General features: G+C 38.2%; 3 protein-coding genes across 3 annotated transcripts; 1 reads left to right on the top strand and 2 right to left on the bottom strand.

Annotated features, from left to right (window-relative positions):
• Window positions 1-17713: 17713 nt before the first annotated feature.
• Window positions 17714-19002, top strand: LOC110800851 (cytosolic sulfotransferase 5). The gene has a single exon (XM_022006179.2). The coding sequence runs from the start codon at window positions 17865-17867 to the stop codon at window positions 18837-18839; it is 975 nt and encodes a 324-aa protein (XP_021861871.2). The 5' UTR covers window positions 17714-17864; the 3' UTR covers window positions 18840-19002.
• A 1097-nt stretch (window positions 19003-20099) lies between these two features.
• On the bottom strand, window positions 20100-21229 carry LOC110800852 (putative RING-H2 finger protein ATL69). Its single transcript, XM_022006180.2, has one exon. It carries the CDS (start codon window positions 20902-20904, stop codon window positions 20323-20325), a length of 582 nt encoding a protein of 193 aa, XP_021861872.2. The 5' UTR covers window positions 20905-21229; the 3' UTR covers window positions 20100-20322.
• Window positions 21230-23371: 2142 nt separating this feature from the next.
• On the bottom strand, window positions 23372-24028 carry LOC130465434 (uncharacterized). The gene has a single exon (XM_056834186.1). It carries the CDS (start codon window positions 24026-24028, stop codon window positions 23372-23374), a length of 657 nt encoding a protein of 218 aa, XP_056690164.1.
• Window positions 24029-25184: the final 1156 nt, after the last annotated feature.

Raw genomic sequence — 25184 nt, 5'->3', positions numbered from 1 at the left:
AGGCCTGCCAGACGAAGGCCCAGCACGAAGCCGGGCCATCGCCCAGCAAGCCAACGCGCCACAAGAACAGCCAAGGCCACGCCAGGCCCAGCGCAAGGCCAGGCCCAGCAGGCCGTGGCATCGCACGCAGCTGCGAGCAGTGGGCTGCCAGCATTGCTGCTGCTCACGTGGGCTTGTAGCTCGCGTGGGCCGAGCGACCGTGTGGGCCGTGCGCGGGCATGGCCTGCACGCTTGCGGGTCATGCTCATGTAGAGTTTGTGTTCACATACGAAACCTAAAGTGTATAGGATTTGTTTAATGATTAAATTCCTAATCCTAAAAGATAAATTAATTAAATAAGAGTTCTACACTAGGATTCTAATTTAATTAATTCGTATCCTAGTAGGATTCGATTACTTATTCCATGGCCTATAAATATGGGTTAAGGGCTCATAATTTATACAAGATAATTTCAAGTATTCAAACAATAAAAAGCTAAGATTTTTAAGTAGAAAAATCAGCCATATTCTTGCCCTGTTAGCCGAAAATATATAGTACCTTAAGGGCGATTCTAGTTGGTCAATCTTAAGGCGGATCCGGACGTGTTGTGGACTATCTACGGAGGGACGACACTTGGAGTCCTAAAGACTTGTTCTTGTTCGGTTCGGGCGCAGCTAGGGAGGGCACGCTACAAAGTGTATGCATCTGAATTATGCTAAATGATTATGTGTAAATAATATGTTTCCTGGCTTTATGGTTTTTCCGCATGATTTATGTTTATTCATATGTATCATAACCTAACAGTGGTATCACGGGCCTCTTATTATTTACATAATCTAAATTGCATGACATGGTTAAATTTTACAAATTTGCAAAGAATTAAAAGGGGTGATTAATTTTCGTAATTGTTAATTAATTGCAAATTGCGTTTATTTAATTATATGTACGCAGTTTTTCGGCAGTTTATTCGTTACTCAACCAAATCGAGTGATTTTTGTGTCAATTTCACATGTAAAAGGCATTCTAAAATTTTGACAAAAATAGTAATTTTCGGCCGAACCCAGAATTCCCAAATTCGAAGCCTAACTATGACTTTTCGGAGGTTTTAGTTTTTCGAACGCAAAAGTTTGTAAATTTAAGATGTTAAATTGAATATTTGCGATTCTTGTTGATAAATCTTGAGTTTTTGATTGACCTACTATATATGTTTAACAATTATGAATGCCTTGACTTGTTAATTATACAACCTAATTTGTAATTATGATTAATTTGTTGAAATTCAAAAAATTTAGAATTGATTTGTTTTTCATAATTAATTAATAATTTAATTAGGTAACCATGATTAAAATCCACCATAAAAATTGTTAATTTATGTTAAATTTTTAATTTTTATGACCTAGATTTGAATCCATGTTAATCGGAAATTAATTGATTAATAAATTTTCGATTTTTCGCCCTAAAATTATGAAATTAATATGATTTATTAATTTGTCATTAATTTTGAATTAAAATTTTTAAATTTTTTATGAAAACGCTCATGAATGTTGCACGCACAGAGCAATGGAAGCTACGTGTTACCCTTAAGGGGTGTTGTATAGTGCTGGCACGCGACGACAAGCAAGGGAGCTCGTCGCCCGTGCGGTACGAATGCAGCGAGCAACATAGCGTAGCGCGCACAAGGCTGCGCGCAGCGTGGCCAGCAATGGCTCCGTGTGCGTGTGGCATGTGGCTGCCTGTGGCGTGTGGTTGTGTGTGCCTTGTGCAACGATCGATCGAGCGGGGCGCGCTGCCTCGTGGCTTGATGGGGCTTGGGCGCAAGCCCAAGTGCCTCGTCTGACGACAATTGGTACGTTTTGATTTTAATTTTGAATTTTCAGTTCGGAAATAATTTTAATTAACTTTAAAATTAATAATTTAAATTGTTTTCTTGGATTTTAATTTTGAATATTATAATTATTATAAATTTTAAATTTATACTAATTATTTTACTAAAATTAAACCTTGAATTAATTTAAATTCGTTTAATTCAACTGAAATAAATTAAATTAATGGATTCGATTATAATTTTATATGAGCTTTAAATTTTAGTTAAACTTGTTTGTTTCCGGTTAGACTAGAAATACATTTTTATGTTTAAAATTAGTAAAGCATATAAAGTTATTGGTTTAAGTGGGAGCAATTTTAGTCATAAACTCTTGATTAGGTCTACAAATCCTTTAAGGTTAGACAACTTGATTAGAATTAATAAGGATTGAATAATTGGTAGATTATTGGTGCCCTTGATTAATTGCTGCAAATATTTATGTGATGCATAACGTGTATTACTAACCATCTATGTGGGCCATTCATGATAATGAATGGGTGAATGGTATATATTGTATATGTACTGTTTTGCAGGATATAAAGTGACTAGTATGGCCCAAATAGGATAGAAAATATGGTCTGCGTACCATTAATTTGAATGTAATTGGTCTAAAGCACCAAATTTCTTTTTCAATTCAAATATGGTCTGCGTACCATCAAATAGTTGTAATTAGTTTAATTATAGCTTATCCTATTTGAAGAAAATGACGCCTCCCACGGAGATTTTCAAGACGGACTTTGAAGTTGAAGCTTCAAGATGAAGTCGGGCCATACTAGATCACATTTATCTTATGCATGCTTTAAGTTATTTATTGCTTTTAAATATGTCTTAAATATGCATGAGATCGAAGCTTGATTATGTTGCATGATTAAGGATTTTAGTTCACTTAAAATCTAACCAACATAGTAAGAGCCTTAAGTTCCAAACTTAAAAATTGAGTTAAAAGGTGCCATGCCAAAATAACACTTACTTGGATATCCTTTTTTCATCAATCTTAGTAATAGTTTTTCGCCATAGCGAGGTGTTACTTATCGATACTAAAGGGGTAAGGTACACAAATAATTGTGAGTACATGTTAGTTTTGGTGAAACTCAACGATATAAGTAAGGATTCCTTTTATGTCGTGGAAAAATCGATAGGTTTACCTAATAAGTTCTTAGACGTACCTATCAACCAAGAGTAGTTTCTAGACTATTAGCAAAAGGCTTTTGCTTACCTAAAAGATTTTAGAATTGAGTCAAAATACATAATGTGCTTAATTCTTCAATGGTTTTTAGGATCTTGGAATCATTTTATTCACACCTGCCGGAACACATAACTTGAATAAAATGCTTAATGAACATTGAATTATGCATGTATGCTAGAATTTAAGATTATTAAGAGAAACTGTGAATGATTATTTATTTGTTTATTCTTTTCAATTGTAGTTTTACTATGGCAAACAACAATCAAAACATCATCTTGGGTTCTGAGCTTATGGTCAAGCTGAACCTAACAAATTTTCTTGAATGGGAAGCTAAGCTAGTTGAAATAGTCAGACTCAATGGACTTGAGTATGTACTGTTACATCCCATGCCAAGCTACTATGCCAGAGACATGACCCCTGAAAGATTTTCCGCCTGGGATGCGGATCTCAAAAAGGTTATGAGTCTCATGCTGAACAATATCCCTGATGAATGGGCTAGAAGGTTTGTAGCTTATGAACCTTTCACGCTCATCAAGAATCCGAGGGATATCTGTCGTGGAAGCACAGAGGACAGGGACCTGAACGTCCATGAGTTGATTGAATCAATGTCTGGTCTAAAGGTTAGTTCTCCAAACAGGTGTTATAGGATGGAGGTCCAAGAAACACATGTTCAGCTCCTTCGCACTAAACAAAGGGTAAGCGTCCCACTAAGGTTCCATGTGGATCTTATGCTTTTATATTTCGATCGCCTAAGTCTGCTAGGAACACCAATAAGCGAAAGGATGGCAGTCTCTATCTTGCTCAATTCACTGCACAGTGGGTTTGGTCGCTTCAAGCAACTATACCTAAGTGAACCAAGAGAAGAAACAGTTGCAGAATTTGTTCACCTTGTCAGAAAGGCTGAGATAATACTGGACTGTGAAGCCAAAGATTTACTCAAGGCTAAAGGGAGACTGTTCAAGAAAAGTGGAAAGTCCAAGGGCAATGCTAAATCAAAGCAGGACAAGTCCACATCAAGCTGTCTTTATTGTGATGGAATAGGCCATTACAAAAGAGAATGTCCAAAGCTAAAGGAAGATCAGAAGAACGGAACAGTCGTTCCATCTTCAGGTATTTTCGTTATAGACTGTACACTTGTTAATTCAACTTCTTGGGTATTAGATACTGGTTGTGGCTCACACTTATGTTCCAATTCACAGGGACTAAGAAGAAGTAGAAAGTTAAGCAAGGGTGAAGTCGACCTACGAGTGGTAAATGGAGCACGGATTGCTGCATTAGCTGTAGGAACTTATTATTTGCCGTTGCCCTCTGGGCTAGTTTTGGAACTGGAAGAGTGTTTCCATGTTCCAAGTCTTACTAAAAACATCATTTCTGTTTCTTGCTTAGATGCTAAGGGATTTTCCTTTTTAATAAAAGACAATATTTGTTCGTTTTATTTTAAAGAGATGTTTTATGGATCTGCTAGATTAGTCAATGGACTTTATTTATTAGATCACGACAAACAAGTTTATAACATAAATACCAAAAAGGCCAAAAAGGATGATTCAGATCTCACCTATCTATGGCATTGTCGATTATGCCATATTAACTTGAAACGCATGGAAAGACTTCAAAAGGAAGAAATTCTAGAACCATTTGACTTAGAGGATTATGGTAAGTGCGAATCATGTTTACTTGGCAAAATGACAAAGCAACCTTTCTCTAAAATTGGAGAAAGAGCAACTGAACTATTGGGTTTAATCCATACAGATGTATGTGGACCAATGAGTACAAATGCTAGGGGTGGTTTCAGCTACTTTATCACTTTCACTGATGACTTCAGTAGATATGGTTATGTCTACCTAATGAAGCATAAGTCTGAATCCTTTGACAAATTCAAGGAATTTCAGAGTGAAGTAGAGAATCAATTAGGCAAGAAGATTAAGGCACTGCGGTCTGATAGAGGCGGTGAATATCTGAGCTATGAATTTGATGACCATCTGAAAGAATGTGGAATTCTATCATAATTGACTCCTCCTAGAACACCACAATGGAACGGTGTGTCGGAACGGGGGAACAGAACCTTGCTAGACATGGTTAGATCAATGATGGGTCAGGCCGAACTTCCAATAGAATTTTGGGGACATGCACTAAATACAGCCGCACTCACTATAAATAGAGCTCTGTCTAAAGCTGTTGAAAAGACTCCATATGAGTTATGGTTTGGAAAGCCTCCAAAAGTGTCTTTTCTTAAGATTTGGGGATGTGAAGTATACGTCAAACGATTAATTTCAGACAAACTTCATCCAAAATCTGACAAATGTATCCTTGTGGGCTATCCAAAGGAAACAAGGTTTTTGTTGCTCGAGATGGTATCTTTTTAGAAAAGGATCACATTTCCAAAATGACAAGTGGGAGAAAAGTAGACCTCGAAGAAATTTGAGTCGAACGACAAACTCTAGAGAATGCTCAAGATGACATTCAGGATGAAACTCAGAGATCTTTAGAAGTTTCTGGTGAGAATCATGGACAATCTAGAGATGTAACCCAGCGTAGATCGCAGAGATATGGATCTCAACCGGAAAGGTACTTAGGTATTTTGACGAACGAGAGCTATGACGTTCTGTTACTTGAAAGTGATGAACCTGCAACTTACAAACAAGCTATGACGAGCCCTAGCTCCAAGCAATGGCATGAAGCCATGCAATCTGAATTAGACTCCATGTCTGAAAACCAAGTATGGGATTTTATCGATTTGCCAGATGGCTACCAAGCCATTGGAAGCAAATGGGTTTTCAAACTGAAAGAGGACAAGGATGGGAAACTTGAAGTTTTCAAAGCTAGATTGGTTGCAAAAGGTTACAGGCAAGTCCACGGTGTGGATTACGATGAAACCTTTTCACCAGTTGCAATGCTAAAGTCTATTCGGGTAATGTTAGCAATCGCTGCATATTACGATTACGAAATATGGCAGATGGATGTCAAAACCGCTTTCTTAAACGGCGTTTTAACAGAAACTGTGTTTATGACACAGCCTGAGGGTTTTGAGGATCCAAAGAATGCTAAAAAGGTATGCAAGCTAAAGAAATCAATCTACGAATTGAAGCAAGCATCCAGGAGCTGGAATATATGTTTTGATGAAGCAGTCAGTGACTTTGGTTTCATCAAGAACGCAGACGAATCTTGTGTATACAAGAAGGTCAGTGGGAGCAAACTTGCTTTTCTAGTATTATATGTCGACGACATATTACTTATCGGAAATGACATTCCTATGTTGAACTCTGTCAAGATTTGGCTTGGGAAATGTTTATCGATGAAGGATCTAGGAGAAGCACAGTACATATTGGGCATCAAGATTTACAGAGATAGATCTAAAAAGATGATTGGACTTAGTCAAAGCACTTATATCAATAAGGTGCTTGATAGGTTCAAGATGGCAGACTCCAAGCGAGGCTACCTACCCATGTCTCATGGAATGACTCTAAGCAAGACTCAGTGCCCAAAAATACTTGATGAGCGTAGACGAATGAATGGGATTCCATATGCATCATTGATTGGTTCAATAATGTATGTTATGTTATGTACACGCCCGGATGTTGCGTGCGCACTCAGTGCTACGAGCAGATACCAGTCAGACCCAGGAGAGGCACATTGGACTGCTGCCAAGAATATTCTGAAGTACCTTAAAAGGCACAAAGATGACTTCCTGGTCTATGGTGGAGATGATGAATTAATTGTTAAAGACTATGCGGACGCAAGTTTCTAAACCGACAAATATGATTTCAGATCACAATCTGGGTTTGTCTTCTGCCTCAACGGAGGAGCAATAAGCTGGAAAAGTGCTAAGCAAAGCACCATTGCGGATTCTACAACTGAAGCGGAGTACATTGCTGCACATGAAGCAGCAAAGGAAGCTATATGGCTAAGGAAGTTCATAGGTGAACTTGGTGTAGTCCCCTCCATTAAAGGACCAATAGCCCTGTATTGTGATAATAACGGAGCTATTACACAGGCAAAGGAGCCTAGACACCACCAAAGAGTCAAGCATGTAATTCGTACATTTCACCTTCTACGAGAGTTCGTTGAAAGAAAAGAAGTCGAGATAAGAAAGATTGGAACTGATGACAACATATCAGATCCATTGACTAAACCTCTGCCGCAGGCAAAGCACAACTCGCACACTGCAGCTATGGGAATCAAGCATATTGGAGAATGGCTTTGATGTCCTTGTTTAATTTGATTTTAAAGTTTTAGAGTTTAATTCTTTGTAAATAATTATTGGTTAATCATTCACAATAAATGAATAGAATTTATTTTTCCATTTAAATTGTGGTTTATTAAATGATGAGTCCCTTCAATTTGACGAAATATTCAAGATAGACTGTCAGGACCAGTCCTGTGACTAAGAAATGTCTATCAAGTGAACTTGAATGTCAAAAGTTAAAAATGGTCCCTGGTCGGAGTTTTCTATAAAATTGGACGCATAGAAAACGTTAGACGACTAGAATGCAAGATGACTAGTAGTTCTGTTTCTTGAACTATGTGGACATGGCAATGTTGTAACCATTTGCATAGATACTTACTTTGGGAAGACTAGTATCGGACAGACCTATGAAACTTTACTGTAAGAGATGAAAATCTGTCATAAGTAAATTTCATTAAAGTTATTAGACACTAAATCCTCAATACCTGAGTGATTTGAGATTACTTGTTTAAGAACTGGTTACTTTGACGTTGACCAACCGTCGCACCGTAAAAGGAGGCTATAAAGGCAACGCTCAGGTAATCACCTATCAATAGAAGTCTAATCTCAAGATCGCAAGATTGGGATTGTCCTCCCATAAATCGGGATGAGATGCTTAAAAGTTGTACAAGGCCACTCGGAGAGCTAGAAACTGTAAAATGCATGGTCGTGCTCAATTGAATCATAGGCTATGATTATCTGTTTATTTGATCAGTTGAACTCTGAAACCGAGAAACACCTCTGGACATAATAAGGATGACAACTCTTACCTTATGTTCAAGAGCAAGCATCAAGCGACAAAGGAATTAGGAAATGCACACTTCTCCTTTAAGTCTAATAAATGCGGTTCAGTATTAATTAACAAGCTAATAATTCAGTGAGATCAAGTGAGCTGAATGCCTAGCTAGAGGCCGCTTCAGTTCAAGTGGAATTAATTATATTAATCCACAGCTTACTCTTGACTGAACCCGTAGGGTCACACAAATAGTACGTAAACGGATCAAGTATTTAATGGCATTAAATACTCCATCTATGGATATTCGGAATCGACGGATCTTGGTTCCAGTGGGAGCTGAGATCGTCAAAGGCAAGAAATGAATACTCCGGAAACGAGTATATTGCCGGAAACGGAAATATGGATCGCATCGGAAATATAAATATTATCCAAGTCGTAGATGTTGCCGGAAACGGAAACATGGTACGTATCGGAAAATATTATCGGAAATGGAAATATTGCCGGAATCGGAAATATAGCCGGAAATGGAAATATTGTCAGAATCGGAAATATTATCGGAATCGTAAAATAATTCCGGAAACGGAAATATTAAATATTTTTTCGAAACGGAAATTAATTCCGGAATCGAAAATATTAAATATTGTTCGTATCGGAAACAAATTCCGGAATTGAGAATTTAATCGAAAGCGTATCGTACGAATTAGCATCGGACGAGGCCTGCCAGACGAAGGCCCAGCACGAAGCCGGGCCATCGCCCAGCAAGCCAGCGCGCCACATGAACAACCAAGGCCACGCCAGGCCCAGCGCAAGGCCAGGCCCAGCAGGCCGTAGCAGCGCGCGCAGCTGCGAGCAGTGGGCTGCCAGCATTGCTGCTGCTCGCGTGGGCTTGTAGCTCGCGTGGCCGAGCGACCGTGTGGGCTGTGTGCGGGCATGGCCTGCACGCTTTAGGGTCATGCTCGTGTAGAGTTTGTGTTCACATACGAAACCTAAAGTGTATAGGATTTGTTTAATGATTAAATTCCTAATCCTAAAAGATAAATTAATTAAATAAGAGTTCTACTAGGATTCTAATTTAATTAATTAGTATCCTAGTAGGATTCGATTACTTATTCCATGGCCTATAAATATGGGTTAAGGGCTTATAATTTATACAAGATAATTTCAAGTATTCAAATAATAAAAAGCTAAGATTTTTAAGTAGAAAAATCAGCCATATTCTTGCCCTGTTAGCCGAAAATATATAGTACCTTAAGGGCGATTCTAGTTGGTCAATCTTAAGGCGGATCCGGACGTGCTGTGGACTATCTACGGAGGGACGACACTTGGAGTCCTAAAGACTTGTTCTTGTTCGGTTCGGGCGCAGCTAGGGAGGGAACGCTACAAAGTGTATGCATCTGAATTATACTAAATGATTATGTGTAAATAATATATTTCATGGCTTTATGGTTTTTCCGCATGATTTATGTCTATTCATATGTATCATAACCTAACAATAGTAACCGTATAAGATAGATTTCAAGTGATTGCGTTGCATTACGACTGATCTTTGAGGAAAAGATAAGAGTTGCACTCCAACTATTATCATTAGAGAGTTAAAATCGTGAATGAGATAGAAATTCGGAATAAAACTAGAAAATATGGAATCCCGCGGAAAGCAAACACCAGCGCTAGAAACTTCTAGCGCATGGCATGCACACGCCGCAATATTCTAGCGCTCAAACGCCAAGGCCATAAAATTATGGCCCTTGTAGGCGCCTACATTTGGCCTCTAGCTAGAAGCGATAAGTTCGCTGATTAAACAAACCATACACTTGACAAACGTATTCCTAATCAAACAATGAACGTTCTAAGAATGACTGAATCATTACCCGAACCCATGTTTCTATTTATAGTAACTGCTATTTATAGTAGTTGCCATTCTAAGTATCTGCTAAAAATAGTAAACCGTCCAAGATAGAATTATGTCAAGGGAATTTCAGTTGCACTACAATCAAATCCCTAAAAGAGATTGAAAAGCATGAAGGAATTTTAGTTTCATACCAATTAAATTCCCAAGATTAAGAAGAGTTTTGGTTGGAAATATCTCGTAAATAAGGATTACAAGCGTAAAAGAGTTCTAATCCGGAATTAAATAGAATTAAAACTTATTTAAACTAGATAAAATGCATGGAAAATAGATCATGCGCAAGTAGTTTCTTGCGCACAGAGCCCAAGGTAACCTATCATTCGCGCGCAAGTCCACGCGCAATATTCATCTCACGTACCCGCTATTTTCCAAATCCAACACAAATTCTAAAGCACCTCTTGCGCACAGACTTGTGCGGGAGAAATGTTCGCGGACCCATGCTGTCCGCGAGAGTTTTCTTACGCACAAGAGCTTTTTAGTTGTTCTCAACCTCTGAATATTTCTATCTTTTTCGGCACTTATTTCTTATAAATAGGGCCTTAATCAGCCGAGTAAAGAGCACCAATTATTATTCTCATACTATACACAAGTTAAGCCTAAGCCTAAACCTTCCGTATACTCCTTCTATTTCGTATATTCTGTATATTCTATAGTTCCGCTGTATTAACTCTTGTTAAGCGGAACTCTGCCAGTATAAACACATAAACTAAGCCTGGATCCTGCCCAAGAGTCAAGTCAAGTCGAAGAAGGTACGTTGCATAAGAGGAAAGCGAGTAAAGTCAAGTGGTTAGTTTTCTGAGAACCGTAATATACCCAAAACTACATTGTAAAGTGCCATAATCTATTTTATTGCTTTAATCACCATTATAAATCCGCTAACTTATATCTGATTATTTATAACGCCTAATAAGATATTCTTAGACAATCAGGATAACTGCTAGGTACCCTAAAACAATATAAATCATATTTTTGACATCTATTTAGTTAATTATTTGTGCATTAAAAAGTGTGAGGGGGTTGGAAAAAGACGGCTTTAGGGCCTCTTTCGTTCTCTTCTCTCGCGGATGTGTGGCAAGCATTATTAAGTAAAACGAGACTAACTGTGGGCGTTAGCCTGTTTTTAATAGTCTTAGGAGTCGCCATTCAGTTTTGAACGACAATGAGGAAAACTGATAAAACCCGGTTATTGTGATACGGAAGTAAACACTTGAGAGCCCAGGCTAACGTTGACCAAAACGGTCGTAGGCTCCTTTTTGATCCCTGGTGTGGAGATCGTTAAACATACATCCAGCGGAGTAGAGAATGAGGGTTCGGGGTTCATTTCCTATTACGGGGAGGGCCCAATATTATCCCATGAAGTGGCCCTTACTAGTTTAATATAACGAATACGGGACATGCGTTATACTACATTACTAATCTGTATTGCTTTTAATGCACAAATAATCAACTAAACAATGTCAAGGGGATAATTTAAATTTATTTAAGGTACCTAACAATAATCCATATTATTCAAGGAATATCTTATTAGGCGTTATGAATAATAAGATTATGTTTGACAGCTTTATAATGGTGATCAAAGCAATAAACAGATTATGGCACATTACTATATAGTTTTAGCTATATTGCGATTCTCTGAAAAAGAACCACTTGACCGTACTCATTTTCCTTTTATGAAACTACTCGACTTACTAGACTCTTCGGCAGGATCCAGGCTTAGTTTAAGTACTCAGACAGGCAGAGTTCCTCTTAACAAGAGGTAATACGGCGAAACTATGGAATATATATACGGAGTATAGGGTACGATAATAAGAACGTATAGAGAACTTAGGTTTTGGCTTATAACTTGGGGATAGTATGAGAATAATATTTGGTGCCCTTTACTCGGCTGATTAAGGCCATATTCATAGGAAATAAGTGCCGTAGAAAAATAGAAATATACGGAGTTTGAAAACTTCTAAAACGCTTGTGTGCGCAAGAAATTTCTTGCGCACAAGCCTGGGAGGGAGATTTTTCTCACGCACAAGCCTGGGAGTGAGAAATTTCTCATGCATAAGTTTATGTGCAAGTTTTAGCTTCAACGTTTGTATTTTAGTTGGATTGTAGCAGGTACGTGATCGATATACTGTATCGAATGCTACAAATGGGGAATGATCTAAATTAGTTTCAAGGAATTAAAATCACAAGGGGTTGCCCTCAAGTGTCCCACTTGTTCTTTGCTGATGATGCTCTTTTGTTTTCAAAGCTACAGAGACAAGTTGTTTTCAAGTTAAAAAAATCATTGGTAGGTTTTGTGCAATTCGGGGAAGCAACTGAATCTGCAGAAATCTCATTTCAAAGTTAGCCCAAATAAACCCCTCGAGATGCGGGGAAAATTCAGAGGTACATTTCAGATGGATTTGGTACCTTTTTTGTCTACTCATTTGGGAGTTCCAATTGATTTGGTAGGACCAAATCACTCTAATTTCCTATTCATTATTGACAAGATTGCGACCAAGATTAATTCCTGGAATTCAGTTCATGTGACTCAATCTCAGAAGCTAATCTTAATAAATACAGTCCTCATTGCTATGGCCTCTCATGTTCTTTCCTATATGGAGGTTCCGGGATCGATTGTGACTAAAGTAGATTTTATGTTAGTGCATTTCTTCTGGGTCAATAGAGGGAGTTCAGATATGCATTGGGTTAACAAAAATATAATTCAACTTCCAAAAGGTCTGGGAGGATTAGGAATAAGAGGTATGACTTATTTGAACAAGGCTCTTTTAATGAAACAAGCGTGGAGTTTGTTTAACAATCCACAATGTATGTTAGCCAAAATTTGTGGGAGGAAATTCCCATTTCCCTTACAAACTAGAGTACCTGCCAGGGTCGAAGGGAAAAGTTTCTTTTGGGGTATGCGTGGACTTTATAGGGCCAGTAATTTACTCATTCGAGGTTGTGACTGGAAAATTGGTAATGGTCGTCGGGGTGTGGCAGGAAAGAATAGATGAGTTTTAGGGGAAATTCTGGTGTTTAATTCAGAAGTTTGTCTTCTAAATGCCAGGAACTGGAAGGTTAGCCATTTTATTTCACCTTCAGGTAATAGTTAGAATCATGCCAGGGTCAAAACCATTTTTGAGTTTGAAGATGCTCGTCGAATTGTGAGTAAGGAGCTTCCTTTAATGGATCGTGAAGATTTCCTGTACTGGAGCTATCACAAGACTGGTAAGTTTACGTGCTAAATTAGCTTATGCAATGTTAGCGAAGGAAGATCTGACAGTCGCCTACACTAGAGCCCCCACAGATTTCTATAAGAATCTATGGTCATTTAAGATTCCACCAAAATGGAAGTTATTTATCTGGAAACTTCTCCATAATGGAATTGTGACAAAATTCGACCTACATTCTAGAGGTATTCAGATGGAAGTTGAATGCGATTTATGTGCTAGTGGAGAGGAGGATATTAGCACAAGAAGTTTGGAGGAATGGATTATTGCTATCCATTCAGAAATCAATGAAACTTTTCCTTCACGGATTGATTTCTGTTCTATATCCCTCTATTTCTACGCCATGATGGGAAAAACAGTGCTAGGAGTATCTATTTTATTAGCACTTTATGGGCATTGTGGTTGTCTAGGAACAACCGAGTTTTCAGGAATAAGGTCACCACAATGGCTCCCGTGTTTTCTTTGATCAAGGGTGGTCTGGACAAGCACGAGGTATTTATTACTAACTTCGGTACCTCTCCGCGGTTTCTTAATCCTCCAGAAGATGAGCCACACATTCCACCGGGGTTTTTTTGAAATGTGTTTAACCATACTGTTACTGAAGGTTCAACAACGAAGATTCAAGTGGATGGTTCTTGGCATAAGAACAACAACAATGCAGGTATGGGTTGGGATTGGGAGAATGGCCTAAGGGTTGATGAGTTAATAATTGGCGAAGCTTCCTCAGGACGATAGATACTCCTTTACATGTTGAAGCATTGGCATGCCTCTATGGTATAAAGTGGGCTCAACAGGCTAGTATGAAGAATGTTACAATTCTTACGGATTCTCAGCAGTTGTGCAAATGCTTGTGAAGGAAGACATACAAGACATGCAGATTCGTTGGACCTTAGAAGAAATCAAGACCCTAGGCAAGGCCTTCTCTTAGTGCAGCGTTCTCAAGGTGGAGCTGGAGCGGGTGGATCGAAATCATGATCTCGCAACTGGACCATCTCGTGACTTTTTTTTTCTAATTTTCCGTAATTTTATTAATTGGCAGTTAAAAAAAAAGTGCACATTAATAATTACTCTTTTATTAGAAACATGAATTATGGCTTCTCTCCTTCACTTTCCCTCCCTTAGAACCTTCCACTTTCTCACTCCTCCCTTTTCAGTTTCTTCTTCATTTTTAAACTTATGGAGTAACTTTATAAATATGGGGAAGCAAAACTTATTATGACATATAATGTTCTTGACAAACATTATATCTCTAATGAGCCTTCATATTAAACTCCGTAATTATAATGTTCTTACAAACATTAACTCCGTAATTATAATGTTCATGACAAACATGTGATAAGTAGCTAAGCCTTCATATTAAACTTAAAAAATATTTGTTGTTTTTTACCTTTCCAATTTTTAGAACATAATTGGCTTAATTATAACTTGTTTACATCATTGGTATATATAGCCATATAGGAAACTATGACATATCATTAGGTTAGGACTCTATTAGATTCTTAAACTAACATAACTTTAGTTTCCTAAACATACTAGAACCCTAGATATACCATAACTCTAACACATAAAGTTTGAACTTTGGAATTCCAACGTAGTGAATAAGTGACTAATCTCCTTGTCCCGCGTGATCTAATTAAGGGTAAATGATTGGTTAAAGATCAATTTTCATTTTTACAGGTTAAAATTTAAAACTCCGACTAATTGGTTAAGAAACAAAGTAAACAACTATTATATATATCAAAACCGATTTGGTAAAATTTTGGGGGATAATGACTACTCCATCCGTTTCGAAATAATAAAGACAATTTACCTTTTAACGCTTGCCAATGTAAATGTTTGGACATTAATATCTCTAATTTTGTATTCGTAAAAATTATAAAATGTTGATATTCCGAAAGTACATATCGAGACGACTTAAACAATTTTTCACACGACTATATTTTTCTTTACCCATAAATCGCAAATGATAGTCAAATTAAAATTTGTAAATAGTGTCAAAAGTCAAAGTGTCTCTATTATTTAAAAATGGACGGAGCATATGATAAGTTGGCCGGATATTGTGGACTTTCTCTGCGACACAAACTGCGGCACAAGCTACTCCGTAATAGACCTGGTTATTGGACAGGGTAGCCCAATGGGTATAAGGGTCGGGCCAATTTTAAAAGGGTCTTGACCCTTTACCTTTTTATTGGACAGGGTCATTATAGGGCATTTGCTTATAGGGCTTTTATAGGGTATTTTTTAAAAGCCCAATAACGCTAAATGAAAATACAAGGGTCGAATTTAGGGTCTAAAAAAATACACGGCTCTCCTCCAGTATTCCCCAATCTCCATCTCAGCTTTCTCTCTCCTCTTTGATCTCCCGTTGTTCTTCTTCTAATGTCGAATCCATCTTCCCCTATATTCATCTGAGTTTTTCTCTCTCCTGTTCACTCTCTATTTCTCTTTCTTCTGCTTTAAATCTGCTGATATTTTATTATTTAATTAAACAAATTTCCAGAAATTATCTACGGAGTACTTTTGTTTGATGTTCGGATTTTCAACTTGGTGAACCAGTTATGTATACGAGCTTACAAGAACTATTGTTGTTTCTTTTTTAGCTTGAATTCACATTTGATTCGTAGAAATTTAAGAAGAAACAAATTTGATCTAATTTTTTTCTGGGTGTTTAAGCTTGGTAGCTGTTGAAATTTGACTATATCTGAACCACTGTAACTTTTCAAGGTTGATGATTACTCTGTTTTCTTATAGAACTTGAAATATTTGAATGGTGGAAGGAATTTTGATCCAAGAAACATGACATGGAAAATGATACTGCACCAAATTGAAACAAAAACACAAAAAAGCATTACAACTTTCAGCAGTAATTTCCCTAGTAACTCAAATTGAAACAAATCAATTATTAATGTCTAAAGTATACGGTAATAATACTCCCTCCGTCCCGGAATATTCGACCCGGTTTGACCGGCACAGAGTTTAAGAGACTTGAATTGACTTATTTAATTTAATAGGTAGTAGTTGATAGTGGGGTATTATTTTAATGTAGTTAATGGGAGGTGGGTTAAGAGGTGGGGTTGGGAGAGAGTAGGGGTTGAATATTTAATTATTTTTTGTATGGAATAGGGGTAGGTGGGTTAATAGGGATGAAGTGAGAAATAATATAATATTGTTAGAATATTTCCATTTTTAGAAACAGGTCAAGTATTAAGGGACGGCCCGATAAGGAAAACAAGTCAAGTATTCCGAGACGGAGGGAGTAATAATGTTTGATAGATTAATGAAGGTTGTGGACCCGCTATTGACCCTATTAGTTTTTGGCTATGACCCAGACCCGACCCAGACCCTTATGACCCTGGCCCTGGCCCGCTTGTATTTTATTATGACCCGCAAATGACCCGCCCCGTTAATAACCCTCCCCAACCCGCCCTGACCCGTCCAATAACCAGGCTTACTCCGTAATAAACCAGCGCTATACGTTGCTCACAGATTCACATACGAAGTATTCACATGGTATGACAGATATCTCTAATGAGTAGACCTGTCAAACGGGTCGGTCGGGTCGGATTGTGAAAAATTACTTTCGGGTTCGGGTTGAATCGGGTCGGTCACTTTCGGGTTCGGGTTTACAAATGCTTGTTCAAGACCCAGAACTTTCGGGTTCGGGTTGACCCAACGGGTTAAGAGATTTTAAAACGCGCATTATATTTTCATTAATTTAGGTGAAAAATATACAAAATATTGGCACAAATTAACAAATTTTCCTACGAAAGTTTATATTTTGTCAAATTCAACCATAAAATGGCGTATAATTCAAATTAAAATCATATTACACAGAACAATAGTAAAAATAGCGTGTTTTTTATGCTTAAATTTTCTCATAATCTCATTTATTACTATAAATACAATGATTTTCAATCGGTTGGGTCCAAAACGGGTTCGGTCGGGTTTTGACCCATTACTTTTCGGGTTGCTCGGGTTCGGATAAAATCGGGTTACGGGTCACAATATCTTGTTCAGGACCCAGTATTTTCGGGTCGGGTTCGGGTCGATTTTCGGGTCGGGTCGATTTTTGACAGCTCTACTAATGAGTAACTAATTCCTTTTAGTTAAAAGGGTTAATGATTTATTTTTGTTAATAATTGAATGACATTCACTAACATGACTGTTTGATACGAAGTAATAAAAAAATAAAAAAATAAAAAAATGAGAAATGTTGTCAAATTGTCATCAACTATAGTGTTACTTTTTTTTCGGTGCTTTCGTTTTTATGTTTTGTTACTCGCTCAATGCTCATACTACTTACTCCGTACTACTGGAGTATAATTCAAGCTTATGGATGTGTTTTATTTTTTAACTTTTCTAATGTAGACTACGTAATAATAACAAACAAATTCATACTCCCACATTAATTCCTACAAAAAATCATTTAAAAATTCACATTCACCATTTTTCACCCCTTACACATTTTCTACTAGCTATATTAAAAAAATATATATTCACTATCAATTACTCTGTATCATCTATTAAATTAATAAGTCCAATTTAAGCGTTTTAAACTCCGCACCTATATCGATTCAAATATTAAGAGACCCGATATCGATTCAAATATTAAGAGACGGAGGGAGTATCTAATTCAAACAAAATTCAAGCCCGTTCCCTACTTTCTCTGTCTCTCTCACCCTTCCATCTCCGCCACCCCTGACAACCTCTGCTCTTCCTCTCCACTCTCTCCGCCACTCCGGATACCGCCTCAGTACTATTTTCAATGAACTCCACCATCACCGCCGCACTAACCACCGAAGAAGAGCTACAACAACTAAAATCATCCCTTCCAAATGAATTATGGTTCAATTCCTACCCCATGTATTTCTACCAAAATTGCTGGAACATAATTCTGGAATCCACAATTTCTTGCCAAAACCATTTTAAAGCTCAAGATTCCGATATATTCATTGCTAGCATCCCCAAAACTGGCACAACTTGGCTCAAATCCCTAATTTTCTCAATTTTCAACAGAAAAAATTACCCAATTTCTGAAAACCCTTTACTAAAACACAACCCCCATGAATTAATCCCGCAATTAGAGTCCATAATTTATGCTAATCCACAAAATCCAGATCTCAAAACCCTAGAAAAGAAGTTGAATTACCCTAGAATTTTGGGCACCCATCTACCAATTCAATCATTACCCACTTCAATTAAGAACTCTAATTGCAAGATCATTTACATTTGTAGGAACCCTTTTGACACATTTGTATCATCTTGGTTGTTTTACTTGAACTATGACGAGAATACAAATGTGAAAGATGATATGATTGAGGAGTATTTTGGTAAATTTTGTGAAGGGAAATTCCCATTTGGGGGTTTTGAGGATCATGTATTGGGGTATTGGAAGGAGAGTTTGGAGAGATCAGGAAAAGTTATGTTTATGAAATTTGAGGATTTGAAGGATGATCCTAAGAGTGAATTGAAGAAATTGGGGGAATTCGTGGCATGTCCATTTTCGAGTGAGGAAGAAGAAGATGGTGTAATTGATGAGATTGTAAAAATGTGTAGTATTGAGAAGTTGAAAGAAGTGGAGGCTAATAAGAGTGGAAGAGTTTACTCTTTTATTGAGAATAAGTGGTTTTTCAGGAAAGGGGAAGTTGGTGATTGGGTTAATTATTTGAATCCTTGTATGGTGGAAAGGTTTGAGAAAGTTATGAGTGAGAAATTTGCAGGTTATGGGTTGGAATTATGAGTGATTGTTGGTAGAATTTATGGCCTTAATTAGGAAATGTTGAATCATTTGTGGTTTGTATCATTGTATGTTATGCTGTTGTATTTGTTTGTTGATTTGTTTGATTTGTCTAGATTATGTACTAGAATAGCATGAGTAATGTAATGTGATATTTGAACTGGTATTTATATATAGTGTCTGTTTGCTTGAATCAAACTCCAAAAGCAATGCAAATCTCCGTAGTATCTAGGAGAGTTGGTGCGTATTTCTGTAACCTAAACTTTGGTGATCGTATAGGAAATGTCAGGTTTCAATCTAATTCCTGATAGAGTGTTTTACATTTATAAGACCCATATTTCTGCCTATGTGGAGCATGAAAAGACAATCTCTTTGCACGATGAGATGACAAGCAAGGAAATTTAGTTGACAAGAAGAAAGTAATGGATCTTGTTAGTAGGTCCTTGTATACAAATTAAGGTCCTTGTATACCACGTACACTATCAGGAGTTAGTGAGAGGGTGAGATGACTGTCATGTATTAATTTGTGATTACCAGTTTTCGTGTTGAGGGGATAATTGCCCAACTTTAATTCTTGGATGTACGTTTCTTACTCCAAATAAGTTATGGGCGTACCATCAACTCGGAGTATCTAAGTTGTTTGATCAAGATTAGTTAGGTTTTGGTAATATCTAATTTGTTAATTTTGCTAAGAATTGAATGAAGCACTTTTTTGCTGCAACCAAATCTTGCTCACTAAATTTAACACTCGTTGATACATTACCCAAACATAAATGCAACTTGAAGGAATCCTATGAAATAGACATCAAACTAAATATAAGTGGATCACCGACGATTTTTATCGCAATTGAAGTAGGGATTATAATAGTATCACTGTCTTAACAATTCGATCAACTCTTTATTCCGACAGTTGATGGTACTTGTTGGACCACCTTGCAAAGGTTAACTAGTTGCCGATTGAAAAAGATAGGAAGCTCAGCATCCACGAACCATTGAGGGGTTCGGTCACCGTTCACCGCTCATGCCTGGTTGGCCACGATCGACCCACTGCCATCTCGAAATTTAACAGCGTGTGCGTGTCTACCTTAGTAATACTACACTATTACAGTATTCAAAAAATCTAAGGAGTCGCAACTTGATAATTTTCTTCCATTATTTCGCCATGCATTTCTCAATCTCTATTGATAATAATGACCGATGAGCTATAATTAATGTCTTACTATTTACAAGGTTACAAGTCACAAAACTTGTTTAAGCACTACATACCTCAATAAATTAGAAATCGAATTACCAAAGCACAACTACAGTTTTCTGCATTAATCACCATCTGACAAGACTGTTAAATTAATTAATAAGCTAACAAATAATAAAGTATAGATTTGTATGTTTATCTACCCCGGCGATTAATTCCAAAGGAAATGTTATTGGGCATGTAATTAATTAATTTTACCATCCAAAAATAATAAAAATGAAATGTTATGATCCATCATCTAGGATAAAATGCCAGCTCCGACAAGGGAGTCCCAGCGGGAGTTGGAGCCGCCGATGGTGCGGGCGAGTTCCGGCAAAGCGGACACGTGGGGCTCATCTTAAGCCATTGATCAATGCAACTAACATGAAAACAATGATTACAATCAGGCATGCATCTTACTGTTTGTTTAGGCTTATACTCGGACAAGCAGATGGAACAAGGACCATTATTGGGCTTAGGGAGCCTCTTGCTCTCACCTAACACCACTTCTGGGTATAACACTCCCTTTTTCGCCTGCACCAAAACAAATGGCCCAGGAAGCCCAGTTACAGTAGGCCTGCCCTGCCTTTCTGAACCACTTACATCGTCGTTGTGGTTGTCGTTGTGGTTGTCGTTGTGGTTGACAGGGTGTCGGTGTCTGGCACCACCGGATGACTTGATGCGTACGCAGGCGTAGGACGCGAGCATGATGGTGGAAATAAGGACGAGGATGCTGACCGCGATGGCAATGCCATAGCCGAGCCCGACACTAGAGGTGCTAGTGGTTGTGAAAGTGGTGGGAGATTGGTGTGGGATTGAAGGGATTGGTGTTGACATTAACTACTAATCATGAGAGAAAGAGAAAGTTAGAGAGATAATGGGAATAAATATAATAAATGGAGGAAAGATTTGTTACGTGGGAGTAAGTGTAGTAGAAACTGGCGAAATTGAGGTGCATAAAAATTAAAAATTAAATAAAGGGTTAGTTGTTGGAAACTTGAAAAAAAAGGTGTGAAAGTGTAAGAGAGCATTTAAGTTTAAGGGGTAGAGAGGTAAGAGATGGTGGAGTAGGTGGTGCTTGCTTAAGGCCCGCCGGGCTCCACGGGAGGATTTAATAAGAGAGCATTGGAGTTGATGTTCAACACCTACAACTTCAATTGAATAGTTTGTGTGCTTTCTTAATAAAGGGGATTTAAACACATGTGGTTTCTTCACATCTTATGTCATGGACCATGATTCATGGATAGATGAGTGTCATATATGCTCCCTCCTCTATACTACTCCCTCCATATTTATTTAAGAGATACACTTGGTCGAGCATGAGTATTAAGAAAAAAAAATTAAATGAAATAAAATAATAAAGCAAGTGGGGTTGGATAGATATTTTAATAATTAAACAAGTGGAGACCATGTCATTTTGGTGGGTACAAGGTGAGGTGGGTTTATGAAATTATTTGTTTAATATGATGGTGGGTCATAGGGTAAATTAGATGTATTATTTAATTAGATGGTGGGGTTGATAAGTTACTAAAAATGACAAGTTTATCTCTTAAATAAATACGGCTGGAAAATAAAAGTGTATCCCTTAAATAAATACGGAAGGAGTAACTCTGTCCTTAAAAGATTGTCCAACTCTAAATTATTGGGTTAAACTTTAAAAACTTTGACCACGAATTCTCATTAATCTATAAAAAATATTATTGCCGTGTGGGGTTTTGTTTCAATCGTTTCAAGGTATATTTTAGAGTATTGACTTTTTAAAATTGTCACGCGTGTTGGATTGAAAATATTTATGCTTTAAATTGTGTATTGGAGACCGTAGAAGTCAAATGGAGCAGTTTTTGTGACGGGGAAGTAGGTATTACTCCCTCCACGTTAGTCCTTTTTGGAATATAAGACAATCCAACATAAGTACACTTGTCACATAAAGCTCGGTAGAATTAATTTAACTCATGTGGGTAGGAGAGAGAAATAATTAAAGTGTTTATTTCCATCGTTAAGGACAATATCAGAGGCCTATCGTCCACGTAAGCAAGAAAAACGATCTACTTTTTTTTTATTAGTCATCACAAAAACCGCCAACTAAATTAGTGGTTAAATAACATAAACAGCTAACTGAATTGGCGGTTTTGTTCTTTATGAACCGCTACCACAATTAGCGGTTAACTCTACACCCTTTATATTGCTAGAAACTCACAATTTTCCACCTACGAAGAAAAACAAAGAGTTGTCGCTCACCCACAAAGGTAAGTCGCTCTCCCCTTCAGCCTCTCAGTCATATGCTGATCACCGATTGCGCCTCCACCAGCTGACCGTCCTTCAGTTGCTTCCCACCGTCGGCACGATATCGTTCTCTGCCGGAAAGCTGCGCAGAACCACCAATAGTGAGGGCATCGACACCCATTAGCCAAAGTAGAAGAAACGATACTACTATAATCCTCTTGAATAGATTCACATATACCAACTCTAACTACGTGATAGACGAGAAAAAATATTAAAGTATCTTCATTATGCAGATTGCTTCACCCTTACATCACTTTACTCGATGCTCCTTTTACCAATATGATTGGTTGAGTGTGTTGGTATCTTTGCAATTGTGGTAGTATTATTAACCGTTAATTCAAATGGCAGTTTACTGCATTACAAAACCGCCATCTGAATTGGCGGTTCATTATTGAACCGGAAAAAAAAATCACTAATTCTTGCATACGGGGACGGTAGAATGGAAATTAACATAATATGGGGTGCATTTCGAGAACTTTTGTGAATTCTACCATTTTTGCCGGAAATCGCTCAAATAAATTGTCAGATGGGTATTTATAAGGATACAACTGAGATAAATGTTTGACAACTAAGGAAAGATTCCAAAAGAGACATACATAAAAAAACAACTCAATACGAAAAGAGAACTAACATTCAAGAACGGATGGAGTTGTAATTATTGACCATGTATTTATCAAGGTAGTAAATCTTTTTGTTGAAATGTATAAATCACAGTAAAGTGCAGATTCGTTCAAGTGAAATTTAGCGTATTTATTTACCAAGGCGATGCTACGTTTAAAAAGTTAATTCATCTTATTGGATTGTGTCATCTCAAAGATCTTCATTGATGTTATCATTGGGGGGAGATGCGTGTTGCACTCTTTTTCCATTAACCATGGTTTTTCCTACTAGGTTTTCCTGGTAAGGTTTTTAATGAGGCAACATTTCAAGCGCATTATGAGGTACATTAATTTTTTTTTTTTTTTGGGTATTATAGGGGCAGAAGTAGATTACTTCGATCAGCAAAAACAACAAGAAGAGTTCAGGGTACATTTTCATCATAGTTTTGGGCGATAGCATCCAAAATAGGATGGACTTCAGCTAAATACAAATTCATACAAAAGTTTTCCGGTTGTCGTAGCAGCTTAAAACTCTTAGTTTGAACCATATCTTCCCTAGCCTTGTGTGCCATCAAATTTGCAAGCCCATTCATGCTCCTACCCTCGACCCGAAGCGGCGAATTTGAGAGTCGATTCTTCAGTACCCTGCAGTCTAGAACAAGGTTAATATAGTACCCAGAGACTTGATACGAAGAGTTGATGATGGTGATTGCCTCCTTGCAATCTGAAGAGAAAATGGTGCTTGTCCATCCCTGTTGAATAGCTAGTTGTAAACCATGTCTTATATCCAGCAGTTTTGCCATTAGACTCGAGTCAGCCATTTCCTTTCCCTGAAAACCCAAAATCCATTGCCCATGGGAATTATGAGCCACACCTGCAACACCAGTTATCACAAAGCCTTGTGTCCAAGAAGAATCCACATTTATTTTAATGGCATTAGATGGGGGGGGGGGGAACCACGAGGGTAAATGGTTGGGATTAGGGGTATGGGTTGTAGGTGGCAGAATGGGGACTTTGTGTATGGTTAAAAACTCACTACTCGCTAATTTTGCTTTGTGGAGATACTGAATCGGTTTCATGTTTTCCCTTGAGAAGACCCACAAGTTACATCTCTTCTATATAAACTAGATGATGAACGGGAAGGCTATCTCACATGTTAGGGAGGAAGGAAGAAGAGGCGCCGCAACTCGGGCCTGGGTGGCGCGGCGGAACGCCGGTAAGGCAGACGCCAGAAGGTGGCATGGCGACACGCCGGTAAGGCAGGCGCCGGAAGGTGGCGTTGCTGGCTGCTAGGTGTAGGGGAATACAGTTAAATACATATTAACGCAGAGGAATAAACCCCAAAGCCAGGAAAGCACAGATTAAGAAAACTTACATTTGTAGCGTGTTTTCCCTAGTTCAACGAATCACAAACACGAAAAAAGAACTCCAAATGTCGTTCCTCTACTAGGGATGTCAATGGGGCGGGTTTCGCGGGAGACCCGCCCCGCATCCGCCCCAAATAGGCGGGGATGGAGGCAGGTTTGGCGGGTGATGGGGCGGGGATGGGTATAAAATTCGTACCCGCCATGGGTGATGGGGCGGGTGTGGATTTTGTGTTGAACCCGCCCCATCCCCGCCCGCCCCGCCCCATCCCTACTCGCCCCGCCCCATCTCCACTCGCCCCGCTTTATACCCGCCCTGGGTGATGGGGTGAGTTTGGATTTATTTGCATATTTAGGTGATAATATAAATTTATGTGAGATTTTTATGTTTTTTGTTTGGATTTTTTTGTTATGACGAGTATTTTGTTTGATTATATAGGTTACTTTAGTCATAAGGTATTTTTTTCTATAGTTAACTTTAATTACTCCGTATATATGGCAAATGTTTGCTAAATAAGAAAAATTAGGCGGGTATTAGCACGGGTATGAAGCGGGGATAAGACGGGGATGGATACCCAGTTGGATGGCGGGGCGGGGATGGATTTTAGCTTACACCCGTTGGGGCGGGGATGGGGATGAATTTTGTACCCGCCATGGGTGATGGGGCGGGGATGGGGATGAAAATTTTAGGTGGGGATGGGGATGGAGGGACCTACATCCGCATCCGCCCCCCCCCCATTGACATCCCTATCCTCTACTTGGTTCACCGACACGTTCAGATCCGTCTTGAGATTCGTAGCTTAGACGTCACTCAAGATATTGTAGCTTTTAGGGAAGAACAATATGAACGGAGGCAAAGAGAGAATTAGGG

The sequence above is a fragment of the Spinacia oleracea genome, chromosome 1 (genome assembly GCF_020520425.1).
Source record: "Spinacia oleracea cultivar Varoflay chromosome 1, BTI_SOV_V1, whole genome shotgun sequence".
Classification (NCBI taxonomy): Eukaryota; Viridiplantae; Streptophyta; class Magnoliopsida; order Caryophyllales; family Amaranthaceae; genus Spinacia; species Spinacia oleracea.
Note: the sequence above shows the minus strand (reverse complement) of the source record. Positions and strands in the feature narration are given on the sequence as shown.